This window comes from Ursus americanus, chromosome 33, assembly GCF_024610735.1.
Source record: "Ursus americanus isolate L20-20 chromosome 33, mUrsAme1.1.p, whole genome shotgun sequence".
Classification (NCBI taxonomy): Eukaryota; Metazoa; Chordata; class Mammalia; order Carnivora; family Ursidae; genus Ursus; species Ursus americanus.
This window is the reverse complement of record NC_142159.1, coordinates 4,299,326-4,317,848: the sequence shown is the minus strand read 5'-3', so window position 1 is coordinate 4,317,848 and position 18,523 is coordinate 4,299,326. Positions and strand designations below refer to the sequence as shown.

General features: G+C 35.5%; 1 protein-coding gene across 9 annotated transcripts in view; it reads left to right on the top strand.

Moving 5' to 3' along the window:
- The window catches only part of ZMYM4 (zinc finger MYM-type containing 4), a 134,720-nt gene that overhangs the window by 65,804 nt on the left and 50,393 nt on the right, over positions 1 to 18,523 (top strand). For 8 of the 9 annotated variants that reach the window (XM_087858500.1, XM_045782573.2, XM_087858499.1 and 5 more), the window contains 3 exons: positions 14,369 to 14,893; positions 16,574 to 16,635; positions 16,987 to 17,157. In XM_087858500.1, coding sequence (XP_087714626.1) covers positions 14,380 to 14,893; positions 16,574 to 16,635; positions 16,987 to 17,157 — 747 coding nt within the window. In that variant the 5' untranslated portion in view covers positions 14,369 to 14,379. Of the gene's footprint in view, positions 1 to 14,368; positions 14,894 to 15,040; positions 15,223 to 16,573; positions 16,636 to 16,986; positions 17,158 to 18,523 lie in introns of those variants that run through there. The other variant, XM_045782578.2, reaches the window with a different exon arrangement.

Below are 18,523 nucleotides of genomic sequence, written 5' to 3'. Positions count from 1 at the left end.
GCTCCATGCCCATTGTGGAGCCCAAGGAGGGGCCTGATTCATGACCCTGAGATCAAGACCTGAGCTGAGACCAAGAGTGGGATGCTTCACCAACTAAGCCACCCAGGCGCCCCATCTTTTGTATTTTATTTTTTAAAGGGAGGGGGATTAGAGGAAGAGGGAGAGAGAGAATCTAATCTCTCTGTGCCTAGCACTGAGCCCGAAATGGGTCTCCCATCACATGACCCTGCGATCATGACCTTAGCAGAAACCAAGAGTTGGCTGCTTAGCCAACTGCACCACCCAGGCAGCCCTAAATCTAGTAGTCTTTTAAAATTTGAGTCTGTAGTTATCTGCATGAAACCATATCAACTAAAAATACTTTGCTTTTTCCCAGTGACTGCTCAAATTATATAATTTACTATTTTTGCTGAAATTTGTAGGATTACATTAAATGATAATGATGATAGTTGTCATCATTGATTAATCTATGAATCCAATTAGTTCTCATATTTTGTTATTTAGGGCTAATTGTTGTTAGTTTCTGTCACATAGGCTTAGGCTACATTACATTTTTTTAAAAGGTTTTATTTATTTATTCAAGAGAGAAAGCATGAACTGGCAGGAGGAGCAAAGGGAGAGGAAGAAGCAGGCTTCCTGCTGAGCAGAGAGCCTGATGCAGGACTCGATCCCAGGACCCCAGGATCATGACCTGAACCAAAGGCAGACGCTTAACTGACTGAGCCACTCAGGCACCCTACATGTTTTTTATATATTCACAGTTTACCTTGTGGAATGGCTGAAGAATATTGGTATTTATATATCCCTGGATTCTATTTGTTAATAGTTTGTTAAAATGGATAAAGTTTGTTTACACTTGGAGTTACAGCTTTATTAAATGTTTTCTAGAATTCACCAGTGAAATCATTTAGGCTTGGAGATTTCTTGGTGTGAGATTTTAAGTTATGAATTAAAATTTTCGAATAGAATATGAAGTTTTTCTTTTTTTATGTTTCATCTTTTGTCAGTTCTGGTGAGTTTTATTTTTCAAGGAGTTTGTCCATTTCATTTAAGTGGTCTTTTTGTCTTTTGAATTTGAGGCAATTTAGTGGGAAGGACGTGGCACATCTTTTTAGTGTGTGTATTGGTCATTCTTAAATGTTCTTTTGTGAAGTGTCCGTTCAAATCATTGCCCATTTTTAAGTTTGGTTGTTTGTCTTTTTGTTATTAGGTTGTAAGGATTCTTATATATTTTGGATGCAAGTCTCCTGTTGTATAGATCAATAGATTGAAATAGATCTCCTTCTATCTATATTTGTTTATATATTTCTTCATATCCATCCATCCATTTTGTGGCTTGGCTTTTCATGATCTCAGAGGTGTCCTTAAAAAGCACAGTTTTTAATTTTGATGAAAGTCCCTCACTTTATTATTATTAGATTATTTTGGTGGTCTGTGTTCTTTGTGTTCTAAGAAACCTATCCCAAGATCATGAATATTTATACTTTTTTTTCCTTAGAAACTTGATGGTTTTAGCCTTAGCTTTTATAATTAGGCTCGTCATCCACTTCAACTTAGTTTTTGTGTATAGTATAATATAAGAGTCAAATATATAATTTTTGTGTGTGGATGTCTAGTTGAGTCAGCACCATTTATTGAAAAAGATTATTCTTTTTGATTTACCTTGGTGCTTGGTGCCCCATTCCAGCTTTATTCTTAAACATTGTTTTGTCTGTAGAAGTCCTTTGCATTTACATATATATTTTAGAATTAACGTATGAGTTTATACAGATGAGCCACTGGGACTTTGATTGGAATTGCATTATCTATAGATTAATTTGGGGAAGAATTGACATCTTAAATATATTCAGTCTTCTTATTTAGGTCTTCTCTAAATTTCTAAATAATTTCTAGATTATTAAGTTTCTAAATAATCTTGTACTTCTTTGTCTATAGATTTTGCACATATTTTATAAAATTTAATGTCCATATATCTATATCTATATATATCTGTATTTTTATGTATTTTGTCTTTCAATATTTTGCTTGGAATTTTTTTCGTGGATCAGTTTATGGACAGCTTTCCCCCGCGGAGATAGCCAGTTATTCCTTCCTAAGTCAGTGAATAATCATCCTTTCTTTGCTTACTTGAAATGTAGTATTCCTATTTTTTATTATATTATAATGATTGAAAATTCTTTTTTCTGGTTTCCATATGATCTTTATTATCTTTGTAGATCTACTCCCTCAGTTTGAGGACTTTCTCTTCTCTTTATTAAGTTTGCTCAAAGATTTTTTTCATGAATGAATATTGAATTTTGTCAAATAATTTCTCTTTATCTACTGAGATTGTCATGTTGTTTTTTTCTTTTATTGTATTATGTGGTGGACTGACTTATTTCAGTACTAAACCCACCTTGCATTCATGGGATAAATCCTGCTTTGTCATGATGTATTATTTGTTTCATATATTTTCATTCATTTTGCTAATATTTTAAGTATGCTAGTCTTTTAAGCACCTATTTTTATGAAGGATATTGGTGTAAATGTTCTTTTTTTTTTTTTTAATAAGATTTTATTATTGAGAGAGAGAGATTGCAAGCTGGGGAGGAGCAGAGGGAGAGGGACAAGCAGACTCTGTGCTGATCATGGAGCCCTCTGCAGGGCTTGATCCCACAAGGCTGAGGTCATGACCTGAGCTGAAATCAAGAGTCGGATGCTTAACCAGCTGAGCCACCCAGGCTCTGCAAGTTCCCTTTTGTAATGTCTTTCTTTGGTTCTAGTTGCAGAGTAATACTGGCCTCATAAAATTAGTTAGGAAGTATTACTTTCTCTTATATTTACTGAAAGAATTCATGTAAGATGGATATTAACATTTCTTTAAATGTTTAATTTACTAGTAAAGTTATTTGGGTCTGGTGCTATTCAGATTTTTTTTTTTTCTTCTGTGTCTAGTTTGGCACTTTTCACCTTTCAAGGCATTTCCTATAAGTCAGCATAGTCGAATAGAACTTTGCATGATGATAGAAATGTTCTATATGTACACTATTAAAATATAGTAGCCACTAGCTACTTGTGGCAGTTGAGCATTTGAAATGTCATGAGTGCAGAACTGAAGTTTTAATTTAATTTAAATAGACATAGATGGCTGGTGGCTTCCTGTATTGGACAGTGAAGATCTAAGCTGGCAGATGTATTTCCAGAAAGTTCTTAATAATTTTTAAATGTATTATCATTCAGTTCATAGCATTTTAAAATTTATTCTTAATTAAGTTGTTTATAATGTATTTTTTTAAGATTTTATTTATTTATTTATTTATTTATTTATTTATTTGAGAGAGAGAGAGTGTGCAAGAGCATGAGCAGGGGGAGGGGCAGAGGGAGAAGCTGACTCCCTACTGAGCAAGGAGCCCAATGCAGGACTCGATCCCAGGACCCTGGGATCATTACCTGAGCCGAAGGCAGATGCTTAACCAATTGTGCCACCCAGGTGCCCCTGTTCATAGTATTTTCTTACTTTATTATTAGTCTCTATGAAATCACTACTGTACCTTTCATTCCTGATACTAGTAATATTGTGTTCTCTCTCTCTCAACTTTCTTCATATTAATTTTTTATTAAAATATTTGTGAAATACACATAAACTGAAATGTACTCTTAGCTTTTTTTTTTTTTTTTTTTTTTTTTAAGAGAATGAGAGAGAGAATCTTAAGCAGGCTCCACAACCAGCACATGAGCCTGATGCGGGGCTCAGTCTCACAACCCTGAGATCATCACCTGAGCCGAAATCGAGTTGGATGCTTTACTGACTGAGCCATCCAGGCACCCCTACCTAGATCTTAGCCTTTTTTTTTTTTTTTAAGATTTTATTTATTTATTTGACAGAGAGGCAGCGAGAGAGGGAACACGAGCAGGGGGAGTGGGAGAGGGAGAAGCAGGCTTCCCGCTGAGCAGGGAGCCCGATGCGGGACTTGATCCCAGAATGCTGGTGTCATGACCTGAGCCGAAGGCAGATGCTTAACGACTGAGCCACCCAGGTGCCCCTAGATCTTAGCCATTTTTAAGTGTACAATTCAATAACGTTAAGTACACTAGCATTGCTGTGCAACCAATCTCCATAACATTTTCCATCTTGCAAAACTGAAACGATACTTGTTAAATAATAACTCCCCATTCCTCCTCCCTCTAGCTGTGTCACCCACCCTTCTTTCTGTCTATGAATTTGACTACTCCAGGTACCTCATATAAGTGGAATCATAGTATGTTTATGTTTTTATGACTGGCTTATTTCACTTAACATGATATCCTCAAGGTTCATCCGTGTTGTAACCTGTGCCAGAATTTCTTTCCTTTGTAATTAGTAGAATTGGTGTATTTTGTGTTTAAGGAGCTCATAAGAGTAACAGAGTGAAATTATTATAATTTTACTGATGTCACTGAGGGTAAAAAAGTGCAAGTTACTCTGTACAGTTTTATAGCTCTTAAAATGATTTTAACATTGCAATTTTTTCTGGTTGTAAGGGGTAGGATAAAAAATTAGGTTCAGGACCTGAACAGATCCTTGTTTAGCTCAATAGAAAGAGGTGTCAGCTGATTCTGGTGTGGCAAGAAGGGAGAGAAGTTGAAAATTAAAAGTTTCATTTTATAAATAATATAACCACATATGCAAGTTTTGGAATTAGAAGGAAGAATAGCAGGAGTGTATAACTATAGATTGGGTCAGAGCTGGAACTGTTTCCTCATACCACTGTGGCTTTGTGTTTCTGGAACTATTGGCATAAATTACTTTTACTTTTATTATTTTTTTAAATTTCATTTTATTCTGCTTCCAAAAATAATATGCTCTGAAATACTGAAATACTATAAAAACATATAAATGTTTTACTTCATTAAAATGTATGATATTGTGTTACAGTGGTGTGTTTTAATTTTAATAAGTCTTGGACAGTTTTTAGGTACATACTGAATGTATCAACTTTTTTATTTTATTTTATTTATTTATTTGACAGCAATAAGCAGGGGGAGTGGAAGGCAGAGGGAGAGGGAGAAGCAGATTCCCTGCTGAGCAGGGACCATGATGCGGGGGCTCAATCCCAGGACCCTGGGATCATGACCTGAGCCAAAGGCAGATGCTTAACTGAGCCACCCAGGTGCCTCAGATTTTTTTTTTTTTTTTTTTTTAAAGAGAGAAAGTGCATGGGGAGGGCAGTGAGAAAGAATCTTTAGCGGACTCTGTGTTGAGCAGGAGCCTGATGCAAGGCTCAATCTCACTACCCTGAGATCATGACCTGAGTCGAAATCAAAACTGAGTCACTCAACGGACTGAGCCATCCAGGCACCCCTGAATGTATTAATTTTGTAGATATTGCTGCTTTCTTGATCATTACTTTTAAAGCACTATAAATATCAATGAACATTCAAAAAAGCAGCCTATTGTCTTTCGTTGTCCTCAGTGAAGAACAAATGGTTATTTGTTTTATAAAGTGTTTTATAATGTGCTTTAAAATAACATTTTTTTAACCTTAATAGTGTACAAAATAGACTGTTGAAATTGGTAATACGTAACTAATTTCTGTCAGGTATTTCAAGTGTCAGCATTTGTTGGTCACCTTTTAGTAATAAAATCTTTTAGTTATAAAATCAAATTGTTCTGAATATTCCCCTGGTTTCAAACTATTTATTTTCCCTATGGGAACAGATAAAAGCAAAAATTAGTGAAAGTAAGTTCTGTGAATCTTACCTACGAGTCTTATCTCTCCTTATTGAATGTGTAGAGGTTACAATGGCATACTTGAATAGTTCCACAATAACAACACATGATCAAATGAAAACAAGAAAAGAGAGCTGTAATCTTTAGTCAGGACTTCTTGAGGAAACTCGTTCATCTTAATTAGGACTTAACATAGATTGTTGGTGATTGATCTGACTTCAGTAAATGGTTCATGTCTGGTGTGGTAGGGCATTCATTGGTTCATCTTTGTTGGTCGAAGATTCAATGGGCTGGGTGAGTGGGGTGTTTTGTGGAAGAAATTGAACCAACCTCTGGGTGCAGTGATTTATTATCTGCATAGTTTATTTATGCCTGGTTTGTAAAAACGTAGAGCGTGTTACTCAAAGTGTGGTCTCTGGATCAGCAATAGTAGCATCACCTGGGAGGATGTTAGAACTCAAATTCTGGCTCTCATCCTTGACCTACAGAACCAGAGTCTTTGGGGGGTGATGTGGAACTCAGATATCTATTTCCAATAAACTCACCAAGAGATTCTGATGGCCAGTAATCATTGATTAAGCATTGCTTTAGCTCAGTGATCCTCAAGCATTACTGTGCATTAGAAGCAAAATTATCTAGGGGTGCTTGTTTTTGTTTTGTTTTTAAATTCCTTGAAGTGAGATAAAATTTACATAGAACATTGCATTAGTTTAGATGTACAACATATTGCTTTGCTCTATGTATGTATTGTAAAACGATTACAGTAAGTTAACATCCATTTCCAGTTATTTATTTTAACCTTGAAACACTGATAGAAATATATTTTACCTGGAGACCTACGTGTGTACAAGCATTTTTTTTATAGTATTACTTGCTGTCACTCTGAATGATGCAGTTTGTTTTCTATTCTAGCTTTTTTTTTTTTTTTTTAAGTAATCTCCATGCCCAACACTGGGCTTGAACTCACAACCCTGAGATCAAGAGTCACATGCTCCACTCAATGAGCCAGTCAGGTGCCTCTTCTATTCTAGCCTATTAAAAAACAATTTCCTGGCCCTGGTTCACTAATGGGCAATACCTGCAGGTTGAAAGAACACTGGATTGTTGTATTCTAATTATTATCCCATTTCCATGAAAAATTTTTTATTAATTACCAGCTTATTAATAGCCAAGATTGGTTTTCAGCTTAGGATCATATGTATGATTTACCATTCTTTTCTATTACTGTAAGTGTGCCCTAATGAAAATCAGGGTCTGTCAATAAGGGCAGGAGCTAAAATGACTGTTGAAAAGCAGCTAGTAGTTTCAGACAAAGCCACATAAATTCAGCTGTTGATGAATTGCATGTTTACCAAGAGTCAGTTGTTTCCAAACCCATTTTTTTAGTAGTACTTGTAATGGTATGATTTTAATTGTTTTTACACTAATGAAATTTACTCTGAAAAGCAAGTTGTTTCTGTGAATAATTTGAATGCTTTAGAAAAACTTAGTAGGTAAGTCAGTAAAAACATGGAGGTGCAAGTGTCTTTATTTTGTCATTCCACTCTAAAGAAGCCAAAATTGCAATCATGAACTTCGCATTATGGGTGGGACTTGAAAGAAAGAACTCAAATTAGTACGCACCTTTTGCAAGTCTTTTTTTTTTTTTTTTTTTAACATTTATTTATTTATTTGACTGAGAGACAGCCAGCGAGAGAGGGAACACAGGCAGGTGGAGTGGGAGAGGAAGAAGCAGGCTCCCAGCGGAGGAGCCCGATGTGGGGCTCGATCCTAGGACTCTGGGATCACGCCCTGAGCTGAAGGCAGATGCTTAATGACTGAGCCACCCAGGCGCCCCCACCTTTTGCAAGTCTTGATTGATGATCAAATGATTGGCCAATGTGCCTTTATATATCCCAAATAAAAATGTTTCATTTTTTAATGATTCCTGGCTTTATTGGATTTTAACTATTAAACTACATTCTTGATCTTACAGTTCAATGAAGCTTTTATTATTGAGGAAATTGTATTTTATTAACAATCATCTCTTAGAAATATCTCAGTGACAAAATGCTAATTTGACCTTTTATTTAAAATGAACCAAAATTACCTCGTTTTATGCTTATTGTTACTTGTTTTACATTCTTCAGAGTTTTCTTTTGATTCTTTCTTTTTTTATATATATGTAAAAGAGAAAGCAACCTCAGAATTGTTAGAGAACCATGATTTCTAAAGTTAGAATTACAATTAGTATTACTTTATTTCTGAAAATTATGCTTTGATTAAAAGCAAAAATGTATGAAGGCATCAAGTAACATATTGGCAATGAAAACAACAGCCCATTTGCCATGTTCACTTATGTGTTATTGGATTTCTTAGTTGGTGTTTGTATGTTCGTTTTCAAGGTACATTGGTTCTTAGGTATAGTGTAGAAATATCAGTATGCCTCTTAAAGCAAAGACTAAACAGGAAGACCAGGAGTAAAAGCTGACCTGACATCATGAAATTTACTTGCAGTATCAAACAACAATATTGTACTTAAATTGCTTAAAATAACTTTCATTCTCCTTTTACAAAGTCTTACAACTTACTTGCATTTAACACATGTACTCCTTTCATTCTTTTACAAAGGAAGTTTATGTACTGATCACATCCCCTGTTGCACGTGGATTCTCCTTCTGAACTCATTAGTTATTCCCTCTTATTGGATCATTCCCATGAGCATACTGCAAGCTGTAATATTCTCCATCTTAAAAAACAAAACAAAACCAGCAACTCACCAGAAAGTAAAAAAATAACAAGGAAAAAAAACCAAAAATACAAAGTCAGAAAAAGTCTTCACTGCAGATTATAATCAGTTTCTGCTTATTTTCTTTAATTTAGAGCAAAATTCTTTTGGAGAATTGTCTGTACTTAAGGTTCCCCACTTCTGTCTTCGCTGTCTCTGTTGGGATCACCCCACTTCAGTTGTACACTCATTTTCCACTGATAAAGCTCTGTCAAGTTAGAAGTTCATTTCCGCTTTACCAATATTAATAATCATTCCCAATTCTTCATTTTATGTGTTACCTCAGCAGCTTTTGTTATGGTTGGCCAGTCCTTTCTTGTTGAAATACTTCCTTCACTTTCCTTCTTTGACAGCAGTCACCTAGTTTTCCTCTTGCCTCATTGGCTGTTGCATTGTAGTTCCTTTTCCTGATTCCTTCCTTTCTAGCAAATTTCCAAATGTTGAAGAGGACTCTTTAGCTCTTTTCCATCCATAGTAAATAAATTTGCCAGGTGTTCTCATCTAATCCCATTAATTTTAAGTACCATCTCTTCATTGATTCCCAGATATATATGTCATTGCTTGGCAAGAGTCGCTTCTTTTAACTCCTCTTTTTAATGTATCTCCAGTTGAAGATTTAATAAAGTTCTTAAAATTAACAGGACCAAGACCCAAGTTATCCCTTTCCTGTTTGTTCCTCCGTTAGTGTTCCCATCTCAAGAAATGATACCTTGTTGTGTTAATCTTTGCTTCTTTCATACCCAGCTTCTTATATATCGGGAAATGCCACTAACCTTTAAAACATACCCAAATCTGACTGTTTCTCCCAACATTCACCATTACTATTCTCGTCTTAGCCTCCAATTTTTCCTTGGATTATTGCGGTAGTCTCCTGACTGTTGTCCTGCTTCCATTCTTCATTCCCTGTAACGTTTAACAGCCTTAAGAAAGTCATACAGAAGTTGGGTGATCCTTGTAAAATATAAATCATGTTAATCCCTCTTCAGGATCTTTCACATTTGAATATATTGCATTTTTTTCTTGTGGTCCGCAAATTCGTAATAGACCTATCCTCTGTTTTTTTCTCTCTTCTCATTTTTTAGCACTCTTCCTCTCACTCATTCAGTTCCAGCCATATGGTCCTTGCTTTTCCTCACATATGCCAAGCATGTTCACAGTGTCTAACAGCTAGGAGTCTTCCATGAGAAATTTATGCTTACAAGTGTTTCACTAGCTTCTGTGATCTCCAAATAAATGTCGTGTCGTGTTTTGTTCTATAGATTTAGGCTCTGAAAAACAGAAGCTATTTCTTATGTTTGATTATTTGGGCCTCGAGAATGGGTAGAATTCTTGTCCAGTTAATTACACATCTTAATATAACTAGTACTTACGTTTTAACCTCATTAAGATGTTCAGCCTACAGATTTCTTGTGTGATAACTAGCAAAATTTCAAATTCAAATTAGATGCTTTGTTAGAAATTGCTGTCTCTGAAGAAGCTTTAAATCTCAAGTGCCTTTTCAAATAAGGATAAAATTTTGTTTTCAATAAATGATAGACCATGTGCTTCAAAACTCAAAAGATAGAAAAGATGTGCTTTGAAAAGTTGGTGTTTCTGTCTTCTAGCTACCCAGTTATGATATTAATAGAAAATCAATGGAAGATATTTTTAATGTATAAATAATTAATATACACATAAATTTTAAAAAAATATATCAGTGATAGCCTTATCTATCTATCTATCTATATTATTTGTCACTTAGATATTTTTACTTAATTAACCTGGGAAACTCATATAAAGCTATCTCATTCTGTTTTATGACCACATAATATAATATTTAGGTATGTACTGTAATTAATTTAGCCTCATTGATGAATACTGTTTCTAGTCTTTGCTGCTATACACGTTCTTTTTCATAGTTCTCTTGCAAGATTGTATCTATAGGACTAATAAAACACTGTTAACTGTACTGGAATTAAAAAGTGAATAAAGATTATATCTGTAGGATAAAATCTTAGAAGTTGAAATGCTGGCTCAAAGGAATGTGTATTTAAAGTATCATAGATATCACCTGGTTCTTTATTAGAATTGTACTAGTTTATACTCCTACCAATAGTATTTGACTGTAGCAGTTGGCAAACTTTTTTTCTTTCAAGGGCCAGATAGTAAATATTTTAGGCTTTGCAGCTCACATATGGTCTATGTCACAAACTCTTCTTTGTATATATTTTTTGGCTTTGGGCCAAAGTCTGGCAGCTTTGGCCTATATCATAGCTGCCAGGCTGTTATCAAAACCTTTTGTCATTACCAAACTGCTATGTGAACATGGTATCTTACTGAATTATTTAACTGCATTTCACTTATGAGCAAAGCTCATTCTTCATGTTTCCTTTCCTGTGAAATGTTCGCTCAAATCCTTTCTTTTATATGTGTATTTGGTGGTTTGTATTTTTATTGAGGTATAAGAATCTTAATCTTTTATTCATTAGAGAAATGACCCTTTCTCATAGAATATACGATAAAATCTTTTCAACAAGTTTATCTTTAATCTTTTGGTTTGCTTTGTGTTTTCTTCTCCTTAGGTTTTTTGTTGTTGTTGTTGTTTTAGGATTTATTTATTTTAGAAAACAAGAGAGTGCATGAGTGGTACATGAGTGGGAGGAGGGGGAGAGGGAGAGAGAGAGAGGGAAGCTGAGGTTGGAGCCTAACGTGGGGCTCGATCCCATGACCCTGAGGTCATGACTCGAGCTGAAATCAAGAGTTGGACTCTCAACTGACTGAGCCACCCAGGCACCCCTAGGATTTTTTTAGTCACATTTGATATGTTACTGTTTTACTCAATAAATTAGTTTTTTATTCTAGATTTTGTGTCATTTTTAGAAAGGCTTTTCCTCAGTTTAAGACTTAAAATAATTTTCCATGTTTTTTTATATTAGTATTTTATTTTTATGTTTTTTTTTAATTTTAAAGATTTTATTTATTTATTTGACAGAGAGAGGCAGCCAGAGAGAGAGGGAACACAAGCAGGGGGAGTGGGAGAGGAAGAAGCAGGCTCCCAGCAGAGAAGCCTGATGTGGGGCTCGATCCCAGAACGCCGGGTCACGCCCTGAGCCGAAGGCAGACGCTTAACGACTGCGCCACCCAGGCGCCCCAATTTTTTATGTTTTTTAAAAGATTTTATTTATTAGCGCAAGAGAGAGCACGCACGAGAGAGCACAAGTGGAGGGGGCAGAAGGAGAGGGAGAAGCAGACTCCCTGCTGAGCAGGGAGCCTGACGTGGGACTCGATCCCAGGACCCTAGGATCATGACTTGAGCTGAAGGCAGATGCTTAACCGACTGAGACACCCAGGCCCCCCTTATTTTTTATGTTTAAACCTTAAATAAATCTGGAGATTATTTTGACAGGAGTTAAGGATACACTTTTTCCAAGTAGTACCCTTTTGTCCCAATAGCATATCCTGAATTTAAATGTAGTGATTTTGAAAGTTGCTTGCAATATTACTTTTTACTGTTGACTTCTCGTATACTACCAGAATTTAGATTAAGCTGCTGACCACATGAAATGCATATTCTTGCATCATGAACAGTTACTGAGCATGTGCTATGTGGTCTGCTATTAAGGGTAAAGTGTTGTCTTGAGAAGGCTCTAATAACCCTGGCCTTTAGTTGCTTACAGTCTGGTGGATTTATCACACCATATGTATGTGTGTGTTTTAACACCCTACTTCTGTATTTATATTTTTCCCTAATTCTTTTTTACTATGAGAATTTTCAAGTAAATAGAGTAATTGAAAGAATAGTACATTTAATATCTATAATGCTGTGCATGCTCTCTCATCCCTCCCTGCTGCCCTCTGTGGTATATATGTGAAAGTAAGTTGTAGACATTCCTCAGAATTTAGCATCTGCTGTTTGATTATTATTTAAGTAAAATTATAATTTTCTAGTTTTATTATTTCCTCTCTCTTTCTAGTTCGGGGGTGGGGGGACCATAGCTATCTTTTAATCATTTCATCCCTAGAATTTAGTGCAGTTCTTACCAGAGTAGTTTCCTAATAAATATGTGATAAATGAATGCATACTTTAGGCAGTGGGAAACTGTTGAAGGATTTCAAGGGGAAGATATAATACAGAATGATTTGTGGTTTAGAAAGATAATTTGGTGTCTTTATGGAGGAGGGCAACTTGAGGAATGTTTTTATTTGGACTTTGTATCAGTTTGGACTTGACTTTAAGTAATCCAACTCAAATCAACTTAAAAAGAAGAATTTATCCTGGATCATGGAATCCAAAGAGTGATTTGAAGAGCCGGCCTCGTGAAGAGGTTCATTGGGGCTTCAGGAACAAATAAAAACAGGCTGTTGGTACCATGAATATTTTATTTTGTCTTTGCTTCATTCTGTTTTTATTAGGTCCTGTTTGCTTGCTCATGGATCAGTTAATATGGTTTAGGGATAGGGCTTGCAACAATATGGTTGCTTCCTACATGTTCATGTAGATGTCCACGTCAGAGATGTGGAGTGTTGGAGTGGTGCCGTGCGGAGCAGATTGGAAAGACATGAAGTAGTACAGTTGACAGAATTTGTCCAGAGAGAAGGAGAATTGGACCGATTCTCTTTTCGTGAGCAAACTGCTGGCTTGGTGATGCTGTTAATCAAGTAGTGGGAATATAAGAAGAGTATGCTTGGGATGGGAACATGATGAGCTTGGTTTTAGAAGTACTAAGTTGGAGATCCCTAGGGACTTAGAGGAGCTAGGTGGATGTGGAGATCTGAATCTTGGAAGAAAGGTCTAAGCTAAAGTGCTTAGGAAGTTCACAGCAAAGGTGAAAGCTAATAGTGGTGAGTTAAATAGTCCCGAGTGTATCAAATGAGAAGAAAACTGGCATAATGAGAGCATCAACAGAGGAAAAGGTAGTATGAAATAAATTAATAGACTATTTAGAAAGGTGGGAAGAAGTATATTGTCCTAGAAACTAAAGGCCTTTATTCCAGGAGAGATATGCTACATAAGGATTGAAAAAGTCAATTGGATTTGACCATTAGGAAATCACTGAAGATCTTTCCAATGTGCAGTTGGGACCCAGGTTGCATTAAGTGCAAATGTTTAATGATTGGGAGATGAAGTAGAAACAAACCATTGTATACTTTTTTCTAGGGTTTGACTGTGAAGGAGAGGTGAATGAGAGCTGGGTAAATAAGGGCTGGGAGGGTTTTTGTTTTGTTTTGGAACGGGAGAGATGTGACCATGTAGTTTCAAGCAGTAAATAGTTTTAAAATTTATTCTGGCTTGGATAAATTTTATTCTCTATGTTTAAATATTTACCATTGTAAACATTAACTGTTGTCTTTGTTAGAGTTAGACCAGAGACAGTGAGACTTTAAAATCAGAGACCTGGGTTCTAATCTCACTGCCCCAGAATAATCAGTATAATAATTAAAATTATCACTTTTATATTCCCTTCTGTGTGTCAGTCACTGTGTTAAAAGGCTTTTTATATATACTTTGATTAATCCTCACCACAAATTAATCTCTAAGGTGAGTATTATACTGTTTGATAGATAAAGAAACCTGAGAGTTTACTTCTCAGGATCACATAGATCCTTAGTGATCACACTATAATTCCAACACAGATATGTCTGAAGTTGGTACTCTTTTTTTTTTTTCTTTTTTTTTTTCTTCCTGTATCACATTGCCTCCTTTCTAACCTCATATAGCTTATCAACTTTTAGGTCCCTGTTTCCTTATCTGTCACATTAGGATAGTCATTTCTGTCATATCTATATCAAAGTGCTAATTGAATACTGTGCTATTATTTTCTATATTTTGTTTGAAAAGAAAAATTATTTATTTGGTTAAGTACCAGACAGACCTTTTAAATGTGGTCATCTTTAGCACTATCGTTTGTCTAAACAGTATTTTACTTTTTAAGGTGGTGGTATCATGGATACAGAAATGTCTGAAGATATAGACCACAACCTAACTCCTACCCTTGACAGCATGTCTTATGGAATGCCGAATCAAACAGGATCTGAAAATTCATTGCTGGATGAAGATGATTATTTTTTGAACTCTGGGGATCTTGCAGGAATTCCAGTCGTTGGTAGTGACAATGAGGATGAACAGGATTTTAGTTCAAAGGACAATCTTGTTTCTTCAATTCATACTGATGATAGCTTGGAAGTAGAGAGAAGAGTCACACAACATGAATCAGACAATGAAAATGAAATACAGATTCAAAATAAATTAAAAAAAGACTTTCCTAAACAGTTTGATCAGGTTTCTGTCTTTAAGTCAATACGGAAAGATTTTAGTCTAGTAAGAGAAAACAGCAAAGAGACATTTTCTGGAAAGGAGAAAAATAGAGACCTAACTTATCATGAACGTGAAAAACGGTTGGATAAACCCCATAAAGAGTTGGATTCAAGGTTGAAAAGCAGTTTTTTTGATAAAGCAGGTAATTGTTGGAATAGAGCCATAAAACACAATAAATAACAACGTACTGCTAATAACATAGCTTTTATTACTTGTGATGCTAAGCGAAATATGAACAGTTAAATTCATTGTAAGCTTGTCATTTTTCTTTTATCCTTGTTCTTTGCAGAGTGACTGAATTTCTCCCAGTAACTTTTGGTAATGGTAAAAATGATTGAAAAATAGCCCTAAACCTCATTTCTCCCTCCCCTGGTTGCAATATTTTGATGAGAAGGCAAGATACTCAAGTCACCTGTTCATTTTCTTTGGTTGAACATTGGAACCTGAAGTTGGATTTAACTTCTTTGTGCTGTAAGCACTAATTCAAACTGCTGTCCCACAAAGTAGTCCAAATTAGGGAGGGTTTTTCTATTTGATAACATTTCTATTTTATGTTTTAGAAGTTTCTTGAGGCCCCCTCTTGAGCCTCTTTGCCCAGTGTACCCTATACTGTAGCTCCAGTTCCATTCTTGAATATGTCACATATTTTCTTATTTCTTTGCCCTCCTTTCCCCTTGCTATTCCATTTGTGTGTATGTCCTTTTCTTTCTTTGTGTATATCCCTGTAAAAGTACTTTTATCCAACAGTACCTAACTCATAAACCTCTTCTACTCTGTAGTCATCTCTAACCTCTCTACATTGAAGGATGAATTGTTTCTTTATCTGTATTTTCATAGCATTTTGTTTATACTTCATTATTTATAGTACTTAGAGTATTATACTTCTGTATTCATTTTGCCTTACTTAACAGCATAGGAGTTTATTAAGGACCAGATTGTATCTTTTTCATCTTTGTATTCTTGGGGCCTAACCTGTGCAGTGAAAATAGTAATATTTTAATGAATGTTTAATAGATGTGAAGGAAAGCAAGATATAATATAGCAAACCTTACATTTTTTTCTGACAATGCTGGGAAAATATGGTAGAAAGAACAAATCAGTATTATTAAAAAGAACAATTAATTTACATATCTATTATGTAACAGGCTGTACAGGTTTACTATATTTTTTAATATATATTATTCAATATATATTTTTGATATCCCTACAGGGGATAAATTATGAGGGTATTTATCCTCAAGGAACATAATGTCTAGTAGTAGAAGGGGTAAATCAAGTAGAAGTGTCAGTGACCAGTTGAATAGTGTAAGATTTAATTTATAATTAAAGACAGTGGTAGAAGAATTTGTCATAGGTCCATACAAGAAGGTTTCTTTCAAATAATTGAAAGTGTTTTAGGTATTCTTAGAAAAAACCTGATTTTTATCTCAGTGACCAGGAAAGGTTTACAGAGGAGAGGTGGATTTTGAACTGAGCAGGATCTGGAAGACCGTACAGGGATTAAGATAGATAGAGGGGCCTTGGAATGATATAAGCAGAAATGGGGAAGAACAAACACAAGTAGTTTTTAGAGCACAGTGACTAAAGTAACCACTTTATTTAGGTTTGAGCAAGGAAAGTGTAAGGTGAGGCTAAAAGTAAGATGGGGCCAGACTTCCGAGTGAAACTATCTTTTGGGTATTTTTTGGGACCCACTTCACTCTAATAAGTGTCTTTATTGGACAAGAGAGGTGATTATCAAATGATAGCTTTTTAGGTCACTCTTTATAAGATTTGTTATTCATATACATGTGTTTGTTTTGTTTTTTTTTTCTTTCAATAGCTAATCAAGTTGAAGAAACATTACATACCCATTTACCACAAACCCCAGAAACAAACTTTAGGGTAAGTTTTCAGTGTGTATGTAGATGCTGTAACTGTGGCAAGTGTCGAAGTTTTCTTTATGTCATTTTCTAAACTGTAACTATATGTGTTAGGTCGAGCACTGATTTTTTTTAACAGTTTGCTTTATTATTTGGTAAGGACATCTTTGACGGTGTTCTAAGAAGCCTCAGCTCTTAGTTTCTTTATTGTATTTGATATTTAGACATAGATCACATTTACTTTTAGGCATAGGGACTCTAATGAATATCCATAGAGTTCTTCATTTCCAATGAGCTTATCTTTGGGTGTTGAACCTGAAGAGGAATAATTTTTAAATCTGAATATTTATTAATCCTTTATATTGTGTTTTAGGATTCCAGCTATCCATTTGCCAATAAAGAATCCATTGGTTCGGAACTGGGAAATTCCTTTGCATCAAATATTAGAATTAAAGAAGAACCTTTGGATGATGAGTATGACAAAGCAATGGCACCACAGCAGGGACTACTAGACAAAATTAAAGATGAACCTGACAATGCTCAAGTAAACATTTCACCTTTACTTTCCCCCCTTCTTTTTTGTTCCACACATGAATTACTCATTTGAGAGAGGAAGTTCTTGATTAAGAAGTGAAGTAGTTTGTTGACAGTGTGAGAGGAGACTCTTAATGAGGGCTGAGGTAATTTGAATTATCTTGTGAGAATAATGCTAAGGAATCAAGAATTATATGAAACTTTTCCTGAGTAGTAATTTAGACTTTTAATCCACTTTGTTCTTTAATACCACTCTTCTGTGATTTTTACAATTTCAGTGCAGGACTAGGGAAAGTGAGTCTTCAAGGATCTGAGATTGATAGAGCAGACATGGTTGAAGGTTTACGGTTGTTTATGAGTTTATGTTATGATTGAGTTTATATAAGGTAGTAATAAGCTTTTTGCAGTTTTTGTTAATGAAGCACACTCTATATGGATTCAAGGGTTTTGGGGGGGAGGAATTAATAGGTTATCTTTGAAAGAGTTAATTGATTGAAGAACCAGTTAATTTGATCAGTGGGTAGAAGGTAAAGGAGGCTTTGATGGGTGAAATGGGATCAAGTTCTGCAATTTCAAGATTGCTCTGGAGGTTAGAGTTACAGAGATCCTGTAACTGAAGTCCTGAAATCAGTGAAGATCCATGTAGTTAATGATATTATGGTAGTTGGAATGGAAGAGTCAAAGTTCTGTCAGGTGCTGTAATCATTTTGGAGTGTACGAAGGGGACTGAGGGATGAGTACACGAAGTCAGCAATTATTTGAGGATGTCTGTGTTTTACACAGATGGCATGAATTCAGAGGCTGAGAAGTAAAGATAGCATGAATTAGTTATTTCTCTGAAATGGCATTTGATCTGGAGAAAGGTTATCTTTCCATATGTTTCTGTTGTTTTGGAGGGCTGAGAATGTGAGACTTCTGTAGAAGCGGTTTTTTCATTCAGATGTCTGTGAGCACGGTTTCTCAGCCTTGGCACTATTTACATTTGGGGCCAGATAATTCCTTGTTGTGAGGGGCTGTGTTGGGCATTGTAGTATGTTTAGCAGCATCCTTGGTCTCTACGTACTTGATACCATTAGCACCTCCACCCCCCCAGTGTCTCCAGACGTTGCCATATGTCCTGTGGGAGTGGGGGGCACAATTGTCTGCTGTTGAGAGCCACTCTTTTATAGTAAGGAGATGGAAGGATAGATACTTTGTATGAATCAGATTGATACTCACTTAAGCAGGAATTTCTTGGTGCTCAGGGGAAGGTGGCTGTATAGGGTAGTGATGGTAAAGCTGTAGGAGCTGGATGGTTATAAGTGTGGTGGCAACAGAAGAAGATGGCAGAGTAGGAATATAAAAATAGTTAATGCAAGGTAGATTGAAAGCATGTT